At 41.9% G+C, this 26,989-nt stretch overlaps 1 protein-coding gene across 1 annotated transcript; it reads left to right on the top strand.

Moving 5' to 3' along the window:
- Positions 1 to 26,787, top strand: LOC307254085 (occludin; the record flags this gene model as incomplete). The annotated part of the gene is made up of 8 exons (XM_080032328.1): positions 1 to 606; positions 2,125 to 2,316; positions 4,223 to 4,390; positions 17,862 to 18,031; positions 22,465 to 22,683; positions 24,814 to 24,985; positions 25,520 to 25,561; positions 26,207 to 26,787. 8 exons carry the CDS (start codon positions 1 to 3, stop codon positions 26,303 to 26,305), a joined length of 1,668 nt encoding a protein of 555 aa, XP_079888454.1. The 3' UTR covers positions 26,306 to 26,787.
- Positions 26,788 to 26,989: the final 202 nt, after the last annotated feature.

Below are 26,989 nucleotides of genomic sequence, written 5' to 3'. Positions count from 1 at the left end.
ATGTTTGACAACCAGCGCTTCGAGAGCCCTCCGGTCTACAGCCCTCCGTTCACCCCTCCGTCCCACAAGAGCTTCGGCCCACCGGCGAGCTTCCAGGGCCCGCAGAGCGACTACAACGCCTACCCCCCTCCTCCGGGGTCCTACTACATCGAAGAGAAGCCCCAACACTTCTACAAATGGCTGTCACCCCCGGGCCTGGTCAAAGCTATGATGGCCACGGTTATCATCTTGTGCGTGGGGATTTTCGCCTGCGTTGCGTCCACCCTGATGTGGGATATGTCTTACATGGGCATGGGGATGGGCATGGGGTATGGTAGCGGAGGGTATGGTGGTGGTGGGAGTTATGGTTCTGGTTATGGAGGGGGGTATGGAGGTGGGTATGGAAGTGGCTATGGAGGGGGCTACGGAGGGGGCTACGGAAGCAACTACGGAGGCTCCTACATCCAGCCTTATTCGGCCAAAACTGCCATGATCGCAATGGCCGCCATTAACTTTATCGGGTCGCTGGCTTTCTTCATCACGAGCTTTTCCAAATCACGCGTGGTGCGGAGCAGGAAGTTCTTTCTGGCGATTCTGATCAGCAGCGCCGTCATGGCAGCACTGCAGGTGGGTTCACTCATATCCTTATTGTTTATTATGTTTATCTTATATTTCTTTATTGAATTCCTCTGTATTACTATTATTATATGATGCATTGGCAATATTTAGTTTTGTCATATTTGTGTGTGTTGTCCTTATGTTTACACTGGTTTATTTAAAGGGTCTATATAGGCGTATACTGTAAACAATGTAACGTGAGAAAAATCTAATTTTCAAGGCAACTGTCTCCACTAGATTTTTGAAGTTTGAGGCTAAAACTAAAATGATTTACGTTTGAAGGAAAACTGCGTATATTGGGTCAACTAATGATCTTTTCTTGAGTTGACTCAATATTGAAATGTAGTTCTACATACTAAGAATTCCAAAAAGTAAAAGTTGTGCTTTAACTTATTATTATAATTTTTTTTAAGATATTTTTTTTGCAATTTTTATGCTTTATTGATAGTGTAGAGACAGAGTTGAAATGGGGCAGAGAGGGGAGTGACATGCAGAGAACGACCGCGGGCTGGAATCGAACCCGGGTCCGCTGCTGGCCGAGGCCCATGGGGGGGGGACGCCCTACCAACTGAGCTAAGGGCGCCCCCTCAACGTATTATTTTTTGTTCAGACAGTTTGAACACTGCTTACTCTTTGAATCAACATTTTGACCAACTTAGTTTTTTATTTGTATGACGGAGAATTGGTTGGCACAACAATTTGAAGTTCCTAGTATGTAGTGTACAGCTCATACAGAGGCTCAGAATACACAAAATAGTATTTAATAAACAAAAGAAACAGATAGAAAAAGTATGTATAGGCCTACTACATTCTTCAAAATAATAATATTTGCTTCCCCTCCTTATCTCCATGGCTGTGTGGAAGCCCAACCCGGTTCTGTTATGAACGGTATTTTAATGTTTTCAAAAACCCAAAATACCAGATGTGTGGTCTGTGTTCATTCAAGGCGAGACACTGCAGGTGAATAGGGGAAGCATTTTCTTTTTTTTAAAGATATTTTTTTTTGGCATTTCTATGCTTTTATTGATAGTGTAGAGAGAGCTGAAATGGTGCAGAGAGGGGAGTGACATGCAGAGAACGACCGCGGGCCGGAACCGAACCCGGGTCCGCTGCTGGCCGAGGCCCATGGTGGGGACGCCGTATACCAACTGAGCTAAGGGCGCCCCCAATAGGGTCACATTTAACTAGTTTTAAATAGACATCTCCTTAACTTTATTGGTAATAATTATGTATCTAATAAGTGTCTTGCTCAAGGGCACAATGGTAGAGATGGTGGGCACCGTAGACATAATACCAGCCACTATTAGTTTTACAACTAACACTCTCCTGTCCGGTGCCGGGGATCGAACCAGCGACTTTATGGTTACTTGGTCAGCCACCTTTCCTCTAGGCCATCCTACCACCCCAATATGGACTTAAACTACTATTATCTCCTTCAAAGAGAGACTTACAGCTTTTATAATTGTAAATATGAAAACGTAAGTGTCTGTCTATGTACATGTACACTGACTCCATGTTGTTTTGCAGGGCATCATAAACATAGTGTACATAGTGGGAGTGAACCCGGCGGCCCAGGGCACGTCCAGTATGATGTACAACCCCATGCTGATGATGTGCCAGAACCTCTACCAAACCAGCTACTCTTCCATGGGAGGGGTCGGAGGCTTCCCCATGTACAACCAGTACCTCTACCACTACTGCTTCGTAGACCCACAGGAGGTGGGTGGATTTGACAAGAGATATTTGATTGTTTTTTCAATGTATTATATCTCTGCTTTGATACAGTGTATAGCTTCTGTACAGGTTATTTTAAATCAATTAGCTGTTACTACAACTTATTTAAGCTCCAACATTACAATAGAGTGACATTGTGTTGACATTACAAGTTTAAAGGTCCAGTAAGTGATATGGTCCTTTGTAGCTAACTTGCTGTCAGTAGCTAGCAGTTAGCCGTCCCCTCCCTCGTCCCTACGTCACCACCACATGAACACACAGCCGTCTTCATCAGATAGTGCCGCGATGGAGAGCAGCGAGTCATTGTTCACAGGGCACAGAGACAGGATACTCAAAATGTTAACTGTCAATAACTGCAAAGCTGAATGAAAGTGATTGCTGTATGAATATAGAGGGATTTAACACATTATATTAACAAAAAAAATCACTTACTTCCCTTTTTTTTTTTTTTTTTTTTTTTTTTTGGCATTTTCAAGCTTTATTGGATAGTACAGAGTTGAAATGGGGAGACAGAGAGAGAGAGAGAGAGAGAGAGAGAGAGAGAGAGAGAGAGAGAGAGAGAGAGAGAGAGAGGGGGGATGACCTGCAGTAAAGGTCCACGGGTCGGATTCGAAACCGCGACCACTGCAACGAAGACCGGAGCCAACACGGTACGCGCTCCATCCACCACGCCACCGGAGCGCCCCTACTTACTTCCCTTTTAACTTATATATTTATTAAGCCCATAAACTGATATTAGAAAAATATATATATTAATAAAGCATTGTATTTCTTTCTTTTCTTATCATTTATGAGTCCCTTTAAAATGAGAAATCCACCATTACAAAAGGTTAAAAATATATCTGCACTACACTGGATGTACAGAGAAATGCTTTTGGCCGCCTGACACAATCTGTTGTTGTGAAATATACTTTGTGCCTAAAACGTTGCTACCAATAAGATACATCTGGACCGATCTTATTATATCCTCCTGTTATCAGCCCTGTCCTGAACACTATCTGTTTCCATGACGCGTTGCTTTCATTGTTGCGTACAAGGAGCAACAAACTGCGATATGTATTTCTCCTTGTGAGGTCACGTGTGTGTGTTTGTGAACTTTATGTACCGAGATAAACCAACTTTATCTCAACTTATCTCCTTGACAACTTCCCAGATAATATCCCTTCATCATCTTCTTGGTGTTGTTGTTATTCCAAGGTCTTGTGTTTATGCTGGTCATTTTTTTCTTGCTCTGTAAATTTAAGTTACATTATTAGTCAATCATGGCTACATTGAAATTTTGTCTTTCTGCATATCTCCTCTCAAGTTACCACACTTCAGAGGGGGTCAGAGGGAGCACAGGGTCAGCCGTAGTATAGCGCCCCTGGAGCAGTTTTGGGTTAAGTGTCTTGCTCAAGGACACAATGGTAGAGATGGTGGGCACTGTAGATGTAATAGCAGCCACTACTAGTTTTACTACTAACACCCTCCTGTCCGGTGCCGGGGATCGAACCAGCGACCTCATGGTTACTGGGAGGAACCAGAGACCTCATGGTTACTGGGAGGAGGAACCAGAGACCTCATGGTTACTGGGAGGAGGAACCAGAGACCTCATGGTTACTGGGAGGAGGAACCAGAGACCTCATGGTTACTGGGAGGAGGAACCAGTGACCTCATGGTTACTGGGAGGAACCAGAGACCTCATGGTTACTGGTCGGCCCCTATTCCTTTTAGGTCATCCTATTAGTTTGTAACTTTGTGCTATAGAAATAAAGATTAAGATTAAGTTTAAGGGTGTAAGGGCAGGGTGTCATACTGTATGGAATGTGAAGCCCACTGAGGCAAATGTCTATTTGTGATATTGGACTGTACAGATAAAACTGATTTGGTTTATTCTTATTTTTTTCCTCAGGGCGTTGCCATGGTGTGTGGCTTCCTGGTTGTCATAGCGCTGTGTGTGGCGGCGTTCTTCGCTCACAGGACGCGAGGGAAGATCTGGCGCTACGGGAAACCAAACATCTACTGGGACGAGCCTCTGGCCGGAGGGAAGGCCTCGGAGGGAAGGGACGTGGAGGAATGGGTAAGAGAGGATGGTTAGACACACACACACACACACACACACACGCACACACACACAAAGGCACACATGCACACGCACGCACACACGCACGCACACACGCACACACTCACACACACACATTCCCGGCACTATTTACACGGATACAATTGTTGCTTCCTGGGATCAGCCATTGTGATTGGTTTAAAGAATTGTATTTTTGGCTTTTTTTTTTAACCTTCTTTCGCAGAAGTAGACATTGCTTGATGCCAGACCAATGCTGCTATTAATAGAGACTACAGTTTAATTACAATGTGTTTACGTGGGGATTTAAAGGTAAATCGTAATTCAACCCAAAACTGACCCTGGATCTGTGGTCAGCAGCTTGGAGTCAAATGAGCAGGGTCACAGTCAGGTTAGATCTGGTCTAAAGCAGGTTGGTGGAACACTGTGGTCATATTGTTACAGTTACAGACCTACATACTGTTTGTTCCATGTTTCTTTCAAAGGTTTTTTTATTAAATGTTCGTAACAAAGAAATTGTAGCACGATTAGTACAAATTTTTCCCCCTTTTTTTCCCCCCGAACATACCCCACCCACACACCCAACAACACGAAATATACACTACAAGAAACAAAAATAAACAATCAATATGAAAAAAAAACACATAAAGAAATAAAATTAAATCAAATAAAAAAAGGGGGGGGTAGCTACTCTTCTATAGTTATTATTGCTTTTTTAAAATAATTTAGGAAGGGGCGCCAAATTCGGTCAAATTTATTCTCGGATCCCTGGGTTGTGTGTTTGTTCCATGTTTAAGGTGGTTTGGGCGATCACTGTCCAGGTGTTCACAGAGACAGAAGACAGTAGAGAGAACTTCAAGTAAAAGTGAAGTTGAAATTAAAGGTGGAGTCAGTGATTCTGGAGAACGCTTGTTGCTGTCAGAATCACTTTCTGTCAAAATCAGTGAATATCTCCTCGTGATCCGCTACCTGTCTGTATAGTGTGTGCGCTGAAAAAAATCTGGTATTATTTTAATACTATACAGCCTAGGCTCTTTAAACTGGTATGTAAACAAAAGGAGCCCATAACTAGCAACATGCACGTTTACAGAGCCTAGGCTGTGTAAGAGCACTTTTTTTTCAGCGCGCACACAGTACAGACAGGTGGCTGACATGAGGAGAAATTCACTGATTTTTGCCAACAAGCATTTTCCAGTCAATGCTGTAAATTGTGACCCTATGGCCTATTTGATTACTTTTTTGTTTAGAAAAGCGTTTTGAACATGTGAAAAATATATCCTAAATTCATATGTTTTGATTAACGCTCAACATTAAGCATTGGGTAGGCTACAGTATTTATACAGCCGTGGAAAAAATTAAGAGACCACTCCAAATGTTCATTGTCTCTTGTTTTACTATTTATAGGCATATGTTTGAGTAGAATGAACATTTTGGTTTTATACTATACACTACTGACAACATTTCTATGAAATTCCAATACAGTTTTTGTCATTAAGAGCATTTTCAATAAGTTATGTAGAGATGAAGATTGAAGAAAAATATATATAGGATATGTGTATATAGGAACAAATGTGATTCCTTGAATACTTGTAATACACTTCTTGGGCTCATTGCTAGCAGGTGCAGTAGGCCATCAGTGAGGTAATCATCCTGCTGCTAAGGTAGTTATCAGTCGTAAAGATATGTTGTGTAACTGTGGTGATTCAGGGGCAGTAAATAGCCAAGCAGAGACTCACACATACCCAAGGTTGCTCTGTTGTCACTTGTTATTTTGCTAGATTTGACGAAACCGGTAGTTATTGGATCATATGACCAGATAGATAGATAGATAGATAGATAGATAGATAGATAGATAGATAGATAGATAGATAGATAGATAGATAGATAGATAGATAGATAGATAGATAGTTTGCAATGTTGTGCGCTGTTCACTACTTTGAAACCCTCATACATTTGGTTTTATGAGTTGAAAGTCCAAAGGGAGCGTTACATACTATAAATTTTTATCAGTTTCTACGATATACAGCAGCGAAACTGTCACATACGCAACACTACACTGCAAAAAATTCTAAATCTTACCGAGTTTAATTTTAGTCAACATGTCTCATGACACTTAATATAAGACACAATCTCCTAACAAGCAACATTTCAGGGAGATATTGTGTGTGTGTGTGTTTGTGTGCGTGTGTGTGTGTGTCTGTGTGTGTGTGTGTGTGTCTGTGTGTGTGCGTGTGCAAACGAGACCATCAGTGCAAAGAATGCTTTTTTTATATCGTTTTTTTTTTGTACGCTCACCCAGGAACTCCAGCTGGCGTAGTAAAAACACTACTGCTTTTGACCAAAGGGGGCGCAATAATTATTTTATTTTTAACCTTTATTTAACCAGGAAAAAAAACCCTATTGAGATTAAAAATCTCTTTTTCAAAGGTGACCTGGTCAAGACAGGCAGTAGCACAATGAACCACAGTTACAGACAAACAGTTACTGACAAACACACAGGGACCAAATTAAAATAGCACTAAAAAATAAAGCAAACCAATTCACACTGCAACAATCTTAAATAGACCCATTTCTGTAACCAGGAAAAAAACCTATTAAAAACACTGACATCTTAGAGAGTCTAGCTCAATTTCCTTCATTTTCGACTTAAAGGCATTCAACGAAATCAATTCAACAAGTCCTAGGTCTTTCTGCAGCGTATTCCACACAGTGGGGGCAGAGTACACAAAATTAACACAAACTGAAAGTTCCTCGGAGCACCTCTACATATATATATAGCATCTTATTTAAAAAGATCTTATGTTCAATAATTGTTTTACTTATTACAATTGAAATACAACTTGTATTGTTGTTTTTTTAAACTTATTTTTGCAGAGGCATTTTTTGCAGTGTATGCCAGTTGATTGAGTCACATTGTTGCGGGTCAAGGCTGATTGTTTGCTAATGGTCGACTGCCTGGTTTCACTCAAAGTAATCATTAACCTGCGAGGGAGATAGTAAGCTCTGAAGGCAGGCAGGTGGTTTCTAGAGAGAGGCTGCCATTGGGTTTTCAAATGTGTGTGTGTGTGTGTGTGCGTGTGTGTGTAGGTGTGTGCGTGTGCGTTTGTGTATGTCTCTCTGTGTGTGTGTGTGTGTGTGTGTGTGTGTGTGTGTGTGTGTGTGTGTGTGTGTCTGTGTGTGTGTGAGTGTGTGTCAACATCCTACCACTCATGTGCGACCGTTGTGTGAGATTTGGGCTGATCATTGACTCACACTTTTACTTACTTACCTACTTATGCCTCTTCTTCCCCTGTGGGAAATAAGGCCGATATTTGACTCAAACTGCCACTTTTTAAATGATGCCTCTTTCATTCTGTGAATCACAATGAGTTTAAAGCTGTAGTCAGTGATTCTGGAGAATGTGTGTTTATACACAGCCTAGGCTCTGTAAACTACGGTGTGGTAGCTACAGTAGACATCTTTGTTTATATACCGCTTTACAGAGCATATGCTGTTTATTATCTATGGATTCAGCACTCGCTCAATACGGACAGGTAGCAGATCGCGAGGAGATATTCACTGATTTTGACAACAAAACAACAAGTTCTCCAGAATTGCTTCCTCCACCTTTAAAGCTGGGGTGGAGGATTTGGGGAGAAAATAGCAGTTGGGATAGAGATTCGAATCCAAATACCTCAACCGCTCCACTTGTTCTCTTTGGTCCCTCCCCTATGGTCCCTCCTCCCTGACACGCTCTACACCAACAAAGTCGTGCCAAAGTGAATGGACAGTCCCAACAGCCAATAAGAACAGAGAATCGGAGCCTCGTTCTGATTGGTCAAAGTGTACAGCTCATGTTAACTTTGACCAATCAGAAATCATATACCCCAGCTTTAACTGATTATTTTGTGTTCATATAAACGTGAAAAATAATTTAAGAATTTTTCCAAAAGGAATTCTAGCACCAGCCCTTTGGCCAGTAGTCAAACATGTTTTCTGGGCACTAGTTAGACTATAATAAAATAAATAAAATTCCTAAGAGACCATCCATCCTTCTTACTTTTTTGGCTGGTACATCTTTGCGTAACTTGTTAAATTCCTCCAGGCAGAAGGAACTAATCTTACACGCGCCCAAACCCCTAAAAACAATAATCATACTGGGTGTAGCTCTGGTTGTCTGGGTGGGGCAGAGCTACGGGAGAATACTACTATTTGAAGTCTTAACCCTTGTAACCCACTCCATGTCAAGAATCCACAACAATGGCTCTGCATTGTCCAGCACAGCAGCTGTTTAGTGAGGCAGTCCCTGTGTTCCAATCCCCATACTTCCCTACTATTTAGTATGCCAGAAAAAGATTTAGGATATCCCAATACACATGCATGTCAATTGCAGTATGCCAAAAATACCTAGAGGCCCCACTAACTCCAATAGCATTTTGTGAATATTTGTCTTGATTCTTGACATTTCTCGACATAATGAAAACAAATCCTTCCTTATGTGATAATTTTTTCTCTCCTGTGGCCCTAAAACTCTTCTGTACTTTAGTATGTAGTATAGTAAAGAGACAAAGTATGTGATTTGGAACGCAGGGAGTGAGTATGAAAGAACAGACAGAGAGAACTGGTGAAGAAATGCAGTGAAATATGATGAGAAAATACAGTCAGACCTTACAACAATGATATTTTTATCATTTTATATTTTTAAGTTATTATTAATGCCATCGCTCGGGGGTGAAGTCTAAATTGAACAACTTAATTTATTCATTCATTCATTCATCTATCTATCTATCTATCTATCTATCTATCTATCTATCTATCTATCTATCTATCTATCTATCTATCTATCTATCTATCTATCTATCTATCTATCTATCTATCTATCTATCTATCTATCTATCTATCTATCTATCTATCTATCTATCTATCTATCTATTTATTTATTTATTTCCAATTATGATCTTATGAAACTATACTGTTGTTGAAATGTGTCCAGGATGCTTTCACTCTGCATCTGTCCAGCAACACAGACTCAGATGACCTCATGCGTCAGACACAATGCATCGCCCCCGGACACACACGCACACACACACGCACGCACACGCATTCGCACACACATACACATACACACACACACACACACACTCACACACACAGAGACGCACAGACAGACACACAAACACACGCACGGACACACACACGCACACACACACACACACACTCACACACACAGAGACGCACAGACAGACACACAAACACACTCACAGAGACGCACAGACAGACACACAAACACACGCACGGACACACACGCACACACACACACACACACACACACACACACACACACACACACACACACACACACACACACACACACACACACACACACACACACACACAATGAGGCCACTGTGTGAGGTCACCGGAGTAAACCAGGCCTTGCTTACAGAGATGGGTCCAGTTGAAACCCGACCAACAGCCTTAGACTGTCACTACCAAACCCATGACTCACACACACACACACACACACACACACACACACACACACACACACACACACACACACACACACACACACACACACACAGACTCATTTACTGGCACAGATACCGATACTGAACACAGGTAGTAAAGCCATATAATAAAGAAATAACTTCAGTATGAAAATATGACCTGAATAAGGACATCCAACTACATTATAAACACACACACACACACACACACACACACACACACACACACACACACACACACACACACACACACCACATTTATTGGGGTTATTACAACTATAAAACATGTTGTTCCGTTTTAGTGCACACAGTCAATGTTCTATAGCCTGGCTCCGCCCGCCTACCTACTTCCGCCCAAATTTCATTTTCCCTTCAGTAGTCAGTCTGGTGGTGGGGCGTATTAGTGAGATTTTTCCGAACAGATTTCTGAGTATCCAATCAGCGAACAGAGGAAGTGGCTGAGAACGATGAGGGTCGAAGTCGCGCTCCAGTTTCAGTTGAATGCTGCGTTCCCTTACGCTCGGAACTCGGAAACTTCCGACTTGTTAGTTCCGAGTTCCGACCTGTCTGTGTTCCAGTGCATCTGCTCGGGAAAGTATGGACGCCTACAACCTTTCTCATCCAAATAACTAAACGTAAGGCTCTAGCAAGTTACTGTTGCCAGGTACCGGTAGATCCATAGACTACAATATGTAGTGAAGTCGGAAATTTCCGAGTTCCCTGAACGCACCGTCAACAGCCGGCTCACGACCAAACGTTATGCGATTGGTTGGCTAATCCAGAGTGGCACTGCGCAGATCCAATAGTTTTAAACGTTTGCCAATTACAGCACTTCCAGACCTTCTGTACAAATGAAATGAAGTACGATGGTCTGGTAGCGCCAGGCTAACTGTTCTGTATAATGAACCTACATTATATTACACTATGACACACTTTGGCTGACCTGCTTTCGTAGAGAATAACGTCTCTCTCTCTCGAGGGAGAAAAGTCCAATACATTCCACAATCTACTTACATGTCTTTAATCTCAGAGACTAACACTGACTAGTTTGAATAATAAACAATAATCTGATTGCAACCATTGTCCTCAAATCTCCTATAATGAATTATGCCTGGAAGCTCTTTGGCCTTTTACCGTTATAAGCCAAAGCATAGGCCCATCTGTTCCTCTTTCTAACGGATGTACTCTATTAACAGATTTTTTTATTTTTATATATTTTTTTACAATCGCCAAATTTTTATGCCATGCAAGTTTATAGCACAATTCAGACACAAGGCAGTTCACAGTGCTTGACAGGGGCATAACACACATCAAGATTAGACATTAGAAGATATTGATATTGCATTCAGGAGGTACTTTTTAAAAAACGAACGAAAACAGGCAACAAATGAAAATAAAATTGCATTTAATAAACAATAAAAGAACAAGATAATTAAAAAAAATACAGGTTAAAAGGAAAACAGAAAAGTTTCGATGCATCAGTATCACACTCTTCCTACTATACACTGAAAAAAATTATTCAATGTAAAAAATTAATTTCAGGTTACACCAAATACATTTTTTACATTGAAGCTAAAATATTAGGTGTGACAGATTACTTCAATTTAGGGGGGCGCCCTTAGCTCAGTTGGTAGGGCGTCCCCCCCCCATGGGCCTCGGCCAGCAGCGGATCCGGGTTCGATTCCAGCCCGCGGTCGTTCTCTGCATGTCACTCCCCTCTCTGCCCCATTTCAACTCTGTCTCTACACTATCAATAAAGCATGAAAACTGCACAGATTACTTAATTTTTTTTAAATTCACCCAATGCTTATTTTTTTCAGTGTACTATCAGTGTGCTGACGTCAGTGTCCCTCTCTACTATCAGACACTAGAGCTAGTCATAGTATAGACTGTGGGCCCGTCTGCTCTATTCACCTCACAGAGCATGACGTCATGCGTTCAGCGATGACACACACACACACTCAAAAACAAAAACAATCTTTATTTAGTGAATTGCTCCTGATAGTTAGCTTGCACCCTGCGTGGTAGCTGCTGCTGCTGCTATCGGTGTATGAATGTGTGTGTGATTGGGTGAATGTGTACAAAACAATGTAAAGCAAGTTTTGAGTCTGTGAAAAACCAGGGAAAAGAGCTGTATAAGTGGAGTCCATTTACCATTTATAACACCACGTCTGTTTACTGCTTCATTTTGGTGCTGACTCACAACATTTCTCTACGCCCTTCTTTGACTGATTTGATATGAAATGATACAGCTTCTGAGATAGTAATTCTCAAGTCAAGATGGAGTCAGTGATTCTGGAGAACGCTTGTTGTCAAAATCACTTTTTTTTTGTGTCAGAATCAGTGAATATCTCCTCATGATCCGCTACCTGTCCGTACTGTATGTGCCCATATGTCTGCATGTTTTGATGTGTGTGCTAGCTGGACAGTGAATTGCACAATGTTTGAACAAAAGTATATTTACGCTTATGGGCAACAAGGCAAAGTGTGTATAGGGCGGTCGTCCACTAGGTTGCAGGGTCAGAGGTTCGATCCCCCGTCTCCCCGCCACATGTCAAAGTGTCCCTGGGCAAAGAGACACTGAACCCCACATTGCTCCTGATGGTTCAAAGAGCGCCTTGCATGGCAGCTACTGCCATCGGTGTATGAGTGTGTGTGTGTGAATGGGTGAATTTGGTAAGAAATGTAAAGCGCTTTGGGGCTTATAACATCGTTTGAAAAGCACTATATAAGTCAAGTCCATTTACTGGATGCTTGGACTGGTGGTACTTATAAAAGTAAAACTTCATTCTCATAATTTATTTATTCAGCTCAAAGTGGCACTATTACTCCAGTTGTATTTCTTTTGTTGTTGTCGTGCTTTAGGCTGTTTGAAAAACCAATCAGATGGTTCCCTTGGTAACAATAAGCTTGTTGTTAGCCTTCCAGGAAGCTGAGAATGAAAGTGAGATGTGTTTGAAGTAAAAGCATTCAACGATTGTGTTAGAGTCAGATTGGTAACGATTAATACATTTACTGGAACCTGTGTGGGAGTGGTAGAAGGAGAAACCATTGCTGAGGCGCACACACACACACACACACACACACAAACACACACACACAGACATACATGCACACACACACATTTTTAGTACTTTATTTGCGCCCACAATTAATAATAATATACATAAGGACACAAATGTCATAGATGCAAAGTTTTCTCCGACACAACTCTGAAACGTGGCCAATGCCAGTCAAACAGCTGATATTATGGGTACACACAACACCTTCTCCTCCAAATATGGCGACTGCCAATGATGGAGGACACTGAGCAGTATTTGGCAAGCTGTTTTGCGCTTGTTTTTGTAAGGCCGACAATCCTAAGACCACTAGTGACAAGCCTATGCACATGGCCTAGACTGCCAAAAATGAACACAAGTAAATGACAGTTGTAGCCCATGGAGTTAATTGTCTGTACTAGAGGGTAATATTTCACCAGCTTAGTTAAATAAGCCTCCTCTAAACTTGAGTCAAAGGTGCAGGCTACCTCCAGGATGTGCACTTTTCTACGGTGCTCATCTATTATCAAAATGTCAGGCCTGGTGGCACTTAGATCAGTAAACACAGACATTTCAGCTTCACACAAAGAGAACATATGAGGTCTAACAAAGCAATTGACATGGGTGGAGGATGTTGGTGAAAGTATAGGTGGTAAGCTTTGTACAATCAAGTTCACAATCCTGTCATGCCTGGCTATATAAAGGCTTTTATAAAAGTAGCAGCCATTTAATATATGTGACATTGTCTCAGTGAACTGTTCTTGTCCATGATGAATACATAATGATGTGTGGGTGTGTGGGTACCAGATTGACAGGTTCAGCTGGGACGGTAGAACCTGCAATCTGGCTTTGATGGCAAACGTTTGTATGTCCTCATCAATGGATGCATTATTGAAGATGATGTGGGACACAGAATGGTCAGCAGAAGGCAAGCAGGCTAGTTTGCCTTGTAGTCTTAGTCCCGTCCAGTGTTTTTGGCGTTGTCTGTGTTTTATTGCCAGCAGGGCTGCGCGACAGTTAGTGGGTGGGAGTGTGAACTCGACTCCGTCTTCCACCAAGGTGGCAGTGACGGCGATGTCCCCACTAGTAACCACTGATTCGGATGGGGCTACATTCTTTCCATTATGTGTCCAACGCAGAACGATACCAGTCCAACTACAGAGGTCGTTAAGATCCGGCCAGTCAGACCTGACACCGAACCCGATGGCGCGAGTGTCCAGTTTGCCGTTCGGTTTCCTTCTGAATCCCAGAAAGTTCGGCTCAGATTCGGAGGCGAGAGGGACTTTGCGCTTCTTAAGGTCTAATAATAGCGATGCACGGGCCATTTTCCTGACAGAGGGATCATCGTTGTTCAGCATATTTAATAAATGTGCCAACCTGGTGGCGATGTAGACCCACTCAAAATCGGGTACTCCCAAGCCCCCCTCGTGCCTACTGTGGTGGATGACGTCCCGAGTTGTGTGGGTGTTTAGGCCACTCCAGCCTCTAACTATCTGAACCGTTTTATTGTTTAAGTCTTGCAGTGTTTTACGTGTTAAGTGAACATTGGCAAAGAAGTGGTGAACCTTTGATAAGGCAATTTGCCCAATGGCATCCAGTTTCATTGTAAGCGGCAAAGGAGATGTGTCAATTTTATGTAACCTTGAAGTATAATCGGATATTATTTCTTGCACTTGTTGGTCCCAGTCGCCAGCTACATTAAATTTGTGTCCCAAGTATGCATATGTTTCATTTCGGGAATAGACTCGAATGGTTTTATTGTTGATTTTGAATTGGGGGTCGCGGTCTAGCTTCGACCGATACCACCTATTCCCGCCGCTCCTCCTTTCAAAGAACGTCGCGCACTTGGACTCCTTGACCTCCAGGCCCGACCACCGGAGGAAGGCATCAGTCTTGTGCAACATGTCCTGCACAACCTTTTCCTGGCGGGATGCCATTTGCACATCGTCGGCAAAAGCTTGTACAGGATTTGGGGAGATGGTTCCAGGTGGAGCGCTTTGGCACATCCACTCTATCCACCTATTGATTGACAGAATGAAGTTAACTGCGCTCCACGGGCAGCCCGTCTTGATCCCGATGCGCAGTGGAATGTGTTCAGTGAGCTCGGCTCCGCAGATGACCTGAACGAAAGAGCCTTGGTACACATCTTTAACGATGTCGATGTAACATTGAGGGAGATGTATTTCCTCCAGAGCTCTTAACATGATATTATGAGGGAGTGTGCCAAATGCGTCACGGAAATCGAGAAACACTGAATAAAACTTTGCACTTTCGTGTTTAAAGTCATCTATGGCAGTTTTTAGACAGAATACATGTTCATTCATGCCTTGCCTTTCTATATATGCCTTTTGTTTAGTGGACATCATGTTTGCGTCCACCAGCCATGGTAGTATGCGCCCAAGAATGCATTTCATAAACAGTTTGTAGATCGTAGGTAGGAGAGAAATGTCTCTCCAAGTGGTGGGGTCATTTGGAATATTATCTTTTTTGGGTATTCTGTGGATTAGCGCTCCCTTCCATGACTCGGGCACGCGCCTCTGGAGCATTTTGCATCTATTTGCGTTTACGGCGGCAATTACGACGGGTGTGTGGGCTTAGTTTAGAGCAGTTTGTAACTCGCTACTTGGCAGAGACGCCAAACCTGCGGCTCGCAGCTACACCCGGAAGCAGCACATACATGCACACACACACACACACACACACACACACACACACGCACACATATGCACGCACACACACACACACACACACACACGCACACGCACACACACTGAGAAGGAATTCCCTCCTGCTGACCGACTGACCTCAATGGAAGGAGTTGGAAAGACCGGTTAAAGGGACATTTATTGACTTGACAAACACTGTTTCCTGTTGTTTGGCCGATCACTGTCCAGGTGTTCACAGAGACAGAAGACAGTAGAGAGAACTTCAAGTAAAAGTGAAGCTGAAATTAAAGGTGCAGTGTGTAATATGACATCATCAAGAAAGTTCTACAAAGTTCTAGAATGCAACACTCCCTGGGTAACCCCAACCCTTTCGAATAATAACAGAAGCTACAGTGGCCTTCAAGGACAAGAACAATTCTAAATTTTAAACAATGCACCTGATGACATTCCAACTATGACACTTTCAAGATGGCGGCACTAGGCCTTGGTCCAAAATATGCAGAAATATGGACATATATGAGACCCTTTCTAAGGGAAAAAATAATAATAAAAAAAAAAAATTCAGCTATTATGCACTAAATTAAATGTACTTATGGATATTATAATTACTTTCTACAAAATCTGCTAGGAAATAAAACCCAAAATTCTACACACTGCAGGTTTAAAGGTGGAGTCAGTGATTCTGGAGAATGCTTTTTGCTGTCAGAATCACTTTGTCAAAATCAGTGAATATTTCCTCACGATCCGCTACCTGAAAGAAAATCTGGTCTTTATAAACAGCCTAGGCTTTGTAAACTGGCACGTTTCTAGCTACGACGGGCTCCCTTTGTTTACATGCCAGTTTACAGACACTAGGCTGTTGATTAACACCAGATTTTTTTTTCTTTAGCACACACACACACACAAACAGTATGGACAGGTAGCGAATCATGAGGAGACATTCACTGATTTTGACGAAAATGTGATTTTGACAACAAATAGTTCATTTTTATATGACAAATTTCTTGGGCTTTAAATGGTAAATGGACTTGACTTATATAGCGCCTTCTAGCCGATTTTCTCAGCCCCAAAGCGCTTTACATATCTTACCACATTCACCCATTCATACACACACTCATACACCGATGGCAGTAGCTGCCATGCAAGGCGCTCTCTGAACCATCGGGAGCAATTTGGGGTTCAGTGTCTTGCCCAGGGACACTTGGACATGTGGCGGGGAGACGGGGGGATCAAACCTCCGACCCTGCGCTCCAGAGGCGATCTCCCTACCCACTTCGCCACTGGCTCATCATATGGGAATAGTTAATCAATGCTGTAACCAAAAGGTTGTATTGATGGATAGTATTTGAGTTATTTCACAATTAGCCCTTTAACCGTCCTTTGTTTATGTTCATTTGACCTTTTCAGACCGGTGGAGCGAGCAGATAACCATTCCATTCATTGAAGAGTTTGACTGTGCTGTCCAATCTCATGCCTGAATGCTCTCTCTAACTTTAAGCACTAAATACCAAACCTTTGTCTTAGTAAAGTATCTTTGAGGTGTGACACTGCAGGTGAAAAGGGTTTAACATGTTTACCTTATAGATATCCTCTTGAAACTGTGCCAGTTGATTACTGACATTAAATTTTTTTTTTTTTAAGATATTTTTTTTGCATTTTTATGCTTTATTGATAGTGTAGAGACAGAGTTGAAATGGGGCAGAGAGGGGAGTGACACGCAGAGAACGACCGCGGGCTGGAATCGAACCCCGGTCCGCTGCTGGCCGAGGCCCATGGGGGGGGACGCCTTACCAACTGAGCTAAGGGCGCCCCCCAAACTATTTTTTTTCTTTTTGTAATTTTTTCAGAAATGTTTGAATGAATATGCAAATGTGGCATTAGTTAACTAATAATGTGCACTTTTGCATCTCTTTAACAATTTTTTTTAAATTCTGAGATAATGGCCGTTAAAGATGGTTGAATAGGACAAATATACAGATGCAACCAGAGACGGTTTAGTCACGTAAACACCTAAATGTACATTTTGAACTTTTTATTTACACTAGTATGAAATAATCCATTTTAAGGAAGCAAAATCGCCACAAATCTAAAAAAAAAAATTCACCAGTGCTTGAAAAACACACAAGTGCTTTTCCCTGCCGTGTGTGTGTCTGGCCTTAACAGGATGTCTGTCGTATACATAAGCCTACACAGCGTCATTGTGGCCATTGTTAATGCTTACATCGTTTGTTTGTGTTGTGCTGAAGTCCATTCTTATTGTTTTTCCTGTGTGTTGTAGGTGAACAATGTGGAGGAAAGCAACAGCATTCAGGACGCGCCGACGCTGCTGGTGTCAGAGAAAGGGGCGGGGCTTCTGAACGCTTCAGCCAATAGCGTGCTCTCGTCCTCCTACCCACCGGCCAAGGTGGACAGCAGTGTCTACAATGAGGACACATACGACCATAGAGAGTGGGTGAATTTTTTTGTTTTGTTTTAAAGATTTTTTTTTTGCATTATTCAAGGCTTTATTGATAGTGTGGAGAGACAGAGATGAAATGAGGCAGCACCACAACACCACCCAGTAAACAAAAGGGCTCAACCGCATATCTAGCCACATGCCCGTTTTACAGAGCCTAGGCTGTGTATTAACACTGGATTTTTTTTTCAGCACACACACACACACACACACACAGGAATTGCTGACTCCACCTTTTTTTTTTTTTTTTAAGATTTTTTTTGGCATTATTCAAGGCTTTATTGATAGTGCAGAGAGACAGAGTTGAAATGGGGCAGAGAGGGGAGTGACATGCAGAGAACGACCGCGGGTGGGAATCGAACCCGGGTCTGCTGCTGGGCCCGGCCCGGGAGGGGGACGCCTTACCAACTGAGCTAAAGGCGCCCCCACTGACTCCACCTTTAATGCATTTGCTTGACCACACCCACTAAATCTCTCTCATAAACATAGGCCACATGTTTCAAAGTCTATCGGGAAATCATTAAAAACCTGAATTAGAATGAGGTATTTAAAAAAAAAAAAAAAATTATAATACATTTTTGTTATAAAAGTAGCAGCAACATCCTAGTCTGTACAAAGCAAAAAAATCAGCCTTTACACATGGGACTGATGCAGTGGCGGCTGGTGAATTTTCATTTAGGTGGGGCTGAAATTTTATAAACCAAACCCATGTAGGGGGGTCTGGGGGGATCCTCCCCCAGAAGATTTTTTTGTGATTTTCACATACAAATGAAGCATTCTGGTGCATTCTGACAAAATAATAAAGACAAAATAGAACATTTCCTTACAAAGACAAATGGGGCAGGGGAACTAGGTTTTAACTTCATTTATTTGCCTTGTAGAAATCAGCAAGATTAAAAGTGCAAATACATCAATAACAATTGAGAATTATACACAAGTTAACATTCTCCCTCTCTCTGGCGTTAATCGGTATCACACCCAGAAGTACAAGCCTTCAAAGACTGAATAAGAGATAATAAAAGTTGAAATAAATCATCAGCAAGTGCTGGGAAACAAGTGATTATGATCACTGATAAAATTAATACATAAACACAAATTGTGACCATATGTCTTGTGTGCGTCACACCACCATAGGTTTGCAGAGAATTATACAATATGCACACTAAAGGCATGATGCAAACATAGGTTTGCAGAGAAGTATTTACAATATGCACACTAAAGGCATGATGCAAACATAGGTTTGCAGAGAACTATATATATTTTTTTTTATCTGTATTTGGTGTGCTTTTTGTTGTTATTTATGTATTGACTCTATTTTGTATACATTGTACTATGGATCTTCATGTGTCCTGAATAAAATCATATATATAGGCTATATATATATATACAATATGCACACTAAAGGCATGATGCCAACATAGGCAATAGGTGAGGTTCTAGTGTTATGAACGTGTCAATTGCATAAACAAGCAACGTGATAATGGTAAGTCTAGCAGTAGGCTAATCATACATGCTCAAAGTTTAAAAAAGCACTGCATCATATTTGGAATTGCACTACTCGTAGACTGTAGAAGAGGGGGGGAAAGCTGCTACTACAACTGCTAATAGGGATGCTAACGGACCACGAGCAGAGAGGTGTGTATCTCCTGCTCTGACCGCTGCTGGGAGGGACTGCTGCGGCAGGACCTGCCCGCCTGTCAGTGCTCTGTTACGGGAGAGGGGCCGGGGAGTCTCCTGCTGCTCGTTGAGAAGAGTTAAAAGTGATACTTGCCTTGGCGAAAAAGTCACCAATAACACCAGAAAAAAAGCTAGAGTTGTCGCTGTTTTGAAAAAAAAGTCGCCAGGGGGGTTGAAAAGTCGCTAAATATAGCGACAACATCGCTAAGTTGGCAAGACTGCACGCGACTCCGCGAGCAACCGCTAGTAGATCCGAACGTTGTTGCTATTGTTGCCAGGTAACCAGTTACTGGGCGCCGAATGCCAGCGCCCCAAACCCTCCGTTAAAACTGAATGGCAATAGAAATTGATAGGGCCATTCTGAGTGAACGAGGGTTTGGGGCGCCGTGAACTGGCGCCCGTAGAAGCTAAATGAGTCAGTTTAGAGCTTGAATTTCGCCATGAAATGTAAATACAGTGCCAGAATATAAATTCAGTGTGCATTCTTAAGTAAAATTAAATAGTTTAGTTGCCTCAAATTAACACACACAAACAAAACGATAATTATTTTTTTGGGGGGAGGAAGGGGGAGGGGGGGCGGCGCCCTAGCGCCCTCTATGGGCCAGCCGCGGCTGGACTGATGCCAGCAGCAATATCTAATCACTGGTCTGCCCTAAAGCCCATTGCCCTGCACACACACAGAGACCTTTGAGCCCTCTGCAGATTAACTGTCAACCTGTGTATTCGCCTTTTATTCAAAGCTAGAGTCCTCAAGCACCTTGTTTTCATTTCGGAATCAAATAAACTACTATGCACAGGTCTTAAAAATGCATTTTCTGTGCATGTTTTTAAGAAGAAAATCTATCATAAATAAGACAATTAACAACATATGAACAAATCCTTCTGTAATAACCTTCAGAATAGTGCTAAGAATGATTATGGAAAGTTTAGTAGATGTAAGTTGTTTAGAAGTTGATATTTTTGGTTCAGAGTAGTGTAGAAAAAGCTAATGTTGAGATGATGGTCGTTAAAGATGGTTGTATAGGAGAAATATACAGACGCAAACAGACAAGGTTTAGTCAAATAAACACCTTAATGCACAATTTGGACCATTCTTCTTAATACTAGTATGAAAGAAGACATGTTATGGAAGCAAAATAGACAAAAAAATTCAAATATGTGTGAGTGAATGGTAACGTTGGAATTGGAACAGGTCTCCCTTGAAAAAGTCTCAATGGGATTTACCTGTATAGATAAAGGTAAAAAAAAAAGAGAAATTTGTTTGTTGCCAGTGCTTGAAGAAAATTGCTTGAAAAAAATGTTATGATGCATGTTTTTTTTCGGGTTCAAAGCTCAGAATATTAATATCTTGATCATTTCCTTGAGTAAACATAGCTGGCGTTTCTCATAAGCACAAGAATGTTGAAGCCTGGAGACCTCTGCAGTGCACTGGGCCTGTTGTTGAAATGGTGCAGCGGTTTTTGTAAGAACTTGTAAATCAAATCAAATCAGTTTTATTTGTATAGCCCAAAATCACAAATACATTTGTCTCAGTGGGCTTTACATTTCATACAATATGATATATGATACAATATGATACAATATGAATAATAAATGCACTTCTAAATTCCTTTATACAAATCCCTGCATATCAACAACATTGAGCATTGCAACTCCTTCTGGTTATTGTAGTGTTATAATAATAACAATAATGCATTTATTTTATGAAGCACATTTATCAAGGGACTCAAAACACTTTACAATAAGACCAGTACACTAGGCAAGGCATGGCAAGTTTATTTCTATAGCACAATTCAGACACAAGGCCATTCAAAGTGCTTTACAGTGGGCATGAAATACATCAAGATTAAAATACATCAAATATAGAATAGACATTAGGAAAGCGAATGTAAAATATGACTTAAACCTATTTCCATGGGACTCTAAGCCACTGTGTAAACCAAACAGGACTTTAACCTATTTGTAAACAGGACTTAAACAGTCACAGTCACTAGCAAATACAATAAAAAGTTTAGCAATAAAATGGTTTATACCTCCTTGCCAGACACATGGCACACAGCCAAACTGTAGGGTGTGAGCATCAATAATCACAAGTGGGTCACTATCAGTTAATATTTGATTTCTTTGGACACAGGGCTGAGCTTAGATGGTTTCTTAAGGATGCACTGTGTCAAGGGAACTAGTGTTTTTCAGAACAGACTTGATAGAAATATATAATATAATATTCACAAGTGTGTTTTAATTAGTGTATGATAGCTTGAAAGTAAAAGTTTTAATTTAATTACCTTGTCACCTTATTACCTTATTAGGAACAACAGCTGGCGTAGTAAAAACACTACCGCTTTAGTCCAAAGGGGAGCGCTAGAAATAACAAAAGCTGAAAGTTCCTCAGAGCTCCTTTTTAAATGATCTTGCTTTTAAAACACTTAAAGACTCAGTGCGTTTACATGCAGACTCATAATCGGGTAAATAAACGGATAAGACTTCAACAGGACTTGTAGTTGTAAAATGCATGTAAACACCTTTATCCGATCTGCTTCGCACACAAAATCGGCACATTAATGGACAAGCGAACTCGGATAAGAACACCTGGATAACTCATGCTCCGGCCATTTATCGAATTTTTGAAAGGCCATGTTATACTCAGACAAGTGACGCGGTCCGTTCGAGTGTCTAGTTCGGTATATGTCTTAATCCAATCTAGTTGTCCCATGTAACCGCACTGACTGTGTTGCTTGCCGTCCTGCAGATACTCAGAGCGGGACACCAGCCGTCCGTCTGAGGTGCTGTCCCAGGGCACCAGCTCCAGCCCGTCAGAGGAGCCTGTGTCGGGCCGGAAGCCCTCCGCGCTCCGGGGCAAGAGGCGCAGACGCAACCCAGACTTTGACGAGTCCCAGTACGAGACAGAATACACCACGGGAGGAGAGACGGGCAACGAACTGGACAACGGAATGGAAGAGTGGGAGAGGTGAGTGTAGGCTATACTGTTACTGTTGTACTGTATCTCTGTGCTGTGCTCCTAGGCTAGAAGGGATGTGAACGTTTTTAGAAAAGTTTTGTGTAGCAAAGTGTAGTTCATGTTCAACCTGGGTAACGTTAATCCAAAACTACATTGTTCTGCCTATATTGAGAGTGAAGCCCCCCTCTCAAGTTCCCTCACTCCAGAGAGGGTCAGAGCGCAGGGTCAGCCATAGTACAGCGCCCCTGGAGCAGTTTTGGGGGTTAAGTGTCTTGCTCAAGGACACAACGGTAGAGATGGTGGGCAAATTTAAAAACTTAAGTACAAAAGAAAACAAAAAAAAACGGTTTTCATGTATTATTCTTTGCTAAGCGTTTATTGTTTACTAGCTGGTAAGAAGCGAACACGTGTATACTTCAAGCTCATCCACTGGATTAAAGATGAAAATGTCTTTATCTAAGAACACAGAATGTTGATTGCAGTGAAATGCCGTCGCTCCCTCAGGACCAGACCTAGATTCTGTGATTTGAATGAATAACTGTTTATTAAGCTCCGGAGATCAAGCTCACACGAAAGGGAGATATAATATATTTCTACCAAGCCCCAACCTCAGCGATTTTTACCAGCACCCAATAAGGAAGTGACCACAACTGTAGTAACCAGGAAGTGCCACTGGGGGGTGGTGCCAAGACCGAGCAGTTTTTCTTTGACTCACTTGTTAGACAGGCCGTTTTCAAAGTCTTATTAAACCTATTTACAGCCTGGTCCACAAAACCATTCTAGTGTGTATGTTTAGGTCATATCTCCATGACAACACTGAGGGGGGTGAAATTTTTCGGACCACGCTAGTTTTTATTTTATCGGAGGTTAAAATGTATTGGCGCGATCTCTTGAGTGACAGGTCTCCGCCCGTTGGTCTCTCACTCACTCACTCACTCACTCACTCACTCACTCACTCACTCACTCACTCACTCACTCACTCACTCACTCACTCACTCACTCACTCACTCACTCACTCACTCACTCACCCCCTCCTCCCCCCCACCCACACACACACACACACACACAAAAAGGCCCTACAGTGTATATGCTTGGCTCTGTCCAGTAGCTAGGTAATCCTCTGAGGCATTTCGGTTGTTAGAGAATTGGGTCAAAGGTACAAAACATGGGAATCGATGTAGTTTAGGAGGAAGTGGTTATATTTGGCTGTGTGTTCCCATCCCCCTACACTTCAACGAACCCTGTGTGTGTGTGTGTGTGTGTGTGTGTGTGTGTGTGTGCGTGTGCGTGTGCGTGTGCGTGTGCGTGTGTGTGCGTGCGTGAGTGTGTGCCCTGAGGGAGATATTTAAAGCTTAACAAACCATTATTGAAACCTACGTAAGAGTATAACGGTCATAGGAAGTTAGAAGAGGACTTTTTTCTCTTTCATTTTGCACTTTGAGAATAGAGTTGAAAAATGGAGATTAAACTCTACAGTTCCAGACTGCGTTAAAGTCGGAAAGATGTCGACAGATTCAAACTTCCGAAAATCAATAACTCATTAGTAAAACGTTATTAAAACCCAAACGATGCATCTTTGCTATAGTCATAAGGTAGACAGACAGACAGACAGACCGACAGACAGAGACACACACACACGTACAGACAGACAATGGCCTCCAACCTCATTTAGACTGAAAGCAGACGTCCTCTAAGCTCCACTAGTAACATTGCTCTCTTTGTGCAGCGGGCTGTGAGACGAGAGCACAGGGACCGGGCAGGAGGGTGTTAGTTGTAAAACTAGTGGTGGCTGGTATTAAATCTACGGTGTCCACCATGTCTACCATTGTGTCCTTGAGCAAGACACTTAAGCCCAAACTGCTCCAGGGGCGCTGTACTATGGCTGACCCTGCGCTCTGACCCCCTCTGGAGTGTGGTAACTTGAGAGGGGAGATGAGAAAAGACTAATTTCAATGTAACGCCATTGACTGATAAAGCAACTTGAATACTGCGTTCTTGTGGTTCAGATGTACACCTCAGTGAAGGTTGTAAAATGTGTAATATTTTTGAGCAAAAAAACCTGTGTGTCTGTCTTCCCCATAGAGGTTTACCTATGATGCTAACCCCCACCACCACCCCACCCCCTTCTCCTTCCTACAGTTCGTACCCAGAGATAGTGACGGACTCGGAGCGTCATGAATACAAGAGAGAGTTTGACTCGGACCTCAGAGAATACAAACGCCTGTGTGCCGAGATGGACGACATCAACGACCAGCTCAACAAACTGAGCAGACAGCTGGACGCACTGGACGAGACCTCCGCCAAATACCAGGTCAGAAATACACACACACACACAGGGGAGCGCTCCGGTGGCGTAGTGGATAGAGCACGTACCATATTGGCTCCAGCCTTCGTTGCAGTGGTCACGGGTTCAAATCCGACCCGTGGACCTTTACTGCAGGTCATCCCCCCCTCCCCCCCTCTCTCTCTCTGTCTCCCCATTTCAACTCCGTACTGTCTAATAAAGCTTGAAAATGAAAAAAAAAATATCTTAAAAAAAATTAATAAATGCACAAAAACAGGGGAGGTGCTTGTGGTGTAGTGGTTAGAGCGCCCCCCATAGAGGCTCAGTCTTCTTCACAGCAGACCCGGGTTCGAATCCGACCCGGGTCAGATCTCTGCATGTCATTCCCCTCTCTGCCCCATTTCAACTCTGCCTCGCCATATTCACTGATTTTGACAAAAAGTGCTACTGACTAAAAGCGTTCTCTAGAATCACTGACTCCACCTTTAATATTAAGATATAATATATAGTAATAAGAAGTGCACGCCATCATAACGAATGTTTCTTCTTCATTGTTCTCAGGTTGTAGCTGAAGAATATAATCAGCTGAAGGATCTCAAGCAGGTAAGGAGATGATGATGATGCATTTAACTTGTATGTTCACTCACTTGTATCAAGTTAGACTAAATGAACATTTTTGAGTTAGATGATTCATTTGCTTTAGAAGCTGAGTTGATTTTTGGTTCCAAGTATTGAAAAAAAAAAAAACTAATGTTGCGATAATGGTCGTTAAAGATGGTTGTATAGGAGAAATATGCAAACACAAACAAACAAGGTTTAATCAAATGAACACCTGAATGTACATGTTGGACCATTGATTTATACCAGTATGAAAGAAGACATGTTATGGAAGATAAATAGACAAACAATCTCAAAACTACTTTAACGCCTTTAACTTCTCATCCATGTGAGCTCAGGGAGACGTAGATGGCTTTCATGACTGATACAAACATGGGATAAATTATTATTATTATATATTTTTTTTCTTTCAGAGGCTGTGTTTTGTGAAAAAAAAAATTACTGAGCAAAATATAATAATTTGTCAAAAATTTTACTTTTGGAATTCTTAGTATGTAGAACTCAAAATTTGAAGTAAAAAAACATATGGATGATAAGTTATGCCAACAAAAGCGTATTAAAAAAGACGGAACAATAAACATATTGGTGCATACAAACACCCTACTCATCCATGCTCTCTTTGCTCTGTAGACACCAGACTACCGGATCAAGAAGACAGACTGTCGCAGGCTGAGGCAAAAACTGTTCCACATCAAACGCATGGTCAAGGACTACGACAAGAACCACTAAAGAAAGAAAGCCGGCCCTTCAAGCACAAGCAGTCTGGCTCTGCAAAAACGCTCCCAAAACACAAGCCAAGACACACTCCATAGAAACACACAGACTCTCAGACCAAAGTTACCTATGCACTAACAACACACCTAGAAATATACTGTATGTTTTTTAAAGCTATAATGCGTAACTTCTGTCTCCCTCATAAGAAATTCTGAGTAATTTTGAGTCAACAACACTGTCGGTGCTTCTACATGAACGTAAGCCGTCCGTGATGGCGCATGGATTTTTTTATACCTTCTGCTGTACAGTACGTCCAGGTTTTTTTTCTTAGCAGTAGAATCAACAACTGAAACATTCCTTGGGCTCCTCTTCTTGGGGATTTTTCAAAGGGGCGACACCAGTTTGTAAACGCTGACCATACTGAGAAATACAGAGAGAGTTTGGTGGAGCTGATAGGCTTTAATCAACTTTGTGTCAAGTCGTTTGGCGATTGGCTTGAATGTAATCGACATTCATTTAGATGAAAAAAGTTACGCACTATAGCTTTAATGATGTTTTTTTTTACATAATGTTAAAATAACTACATTTTTTTGGGGAGGAAGGAACAACCAGCACTTCTATAGCAAACACTGCCATTTTCTCTCTCTACAGGTTTCAGCTAAGAGGGTGTGGCTAGAAAACGAAGGTAGTTTGAAAGTC

Source organism: Ammodytes marinus (genome assembly GCF_949987685.1).
Source record: "Ammodytes marinus genome assembly, chromosome: 8".
NCBI lineage: Eukaryota > Metazoa > Chordata > Actinopteri > Uranoscopiformes > Ammodytidae > Ammodytes > Ammodytes marinus.
Note: the sequence above shows the minus strand (reverse complement) of the source record. Positions and strands in the feature narration are given on the sequence as shown.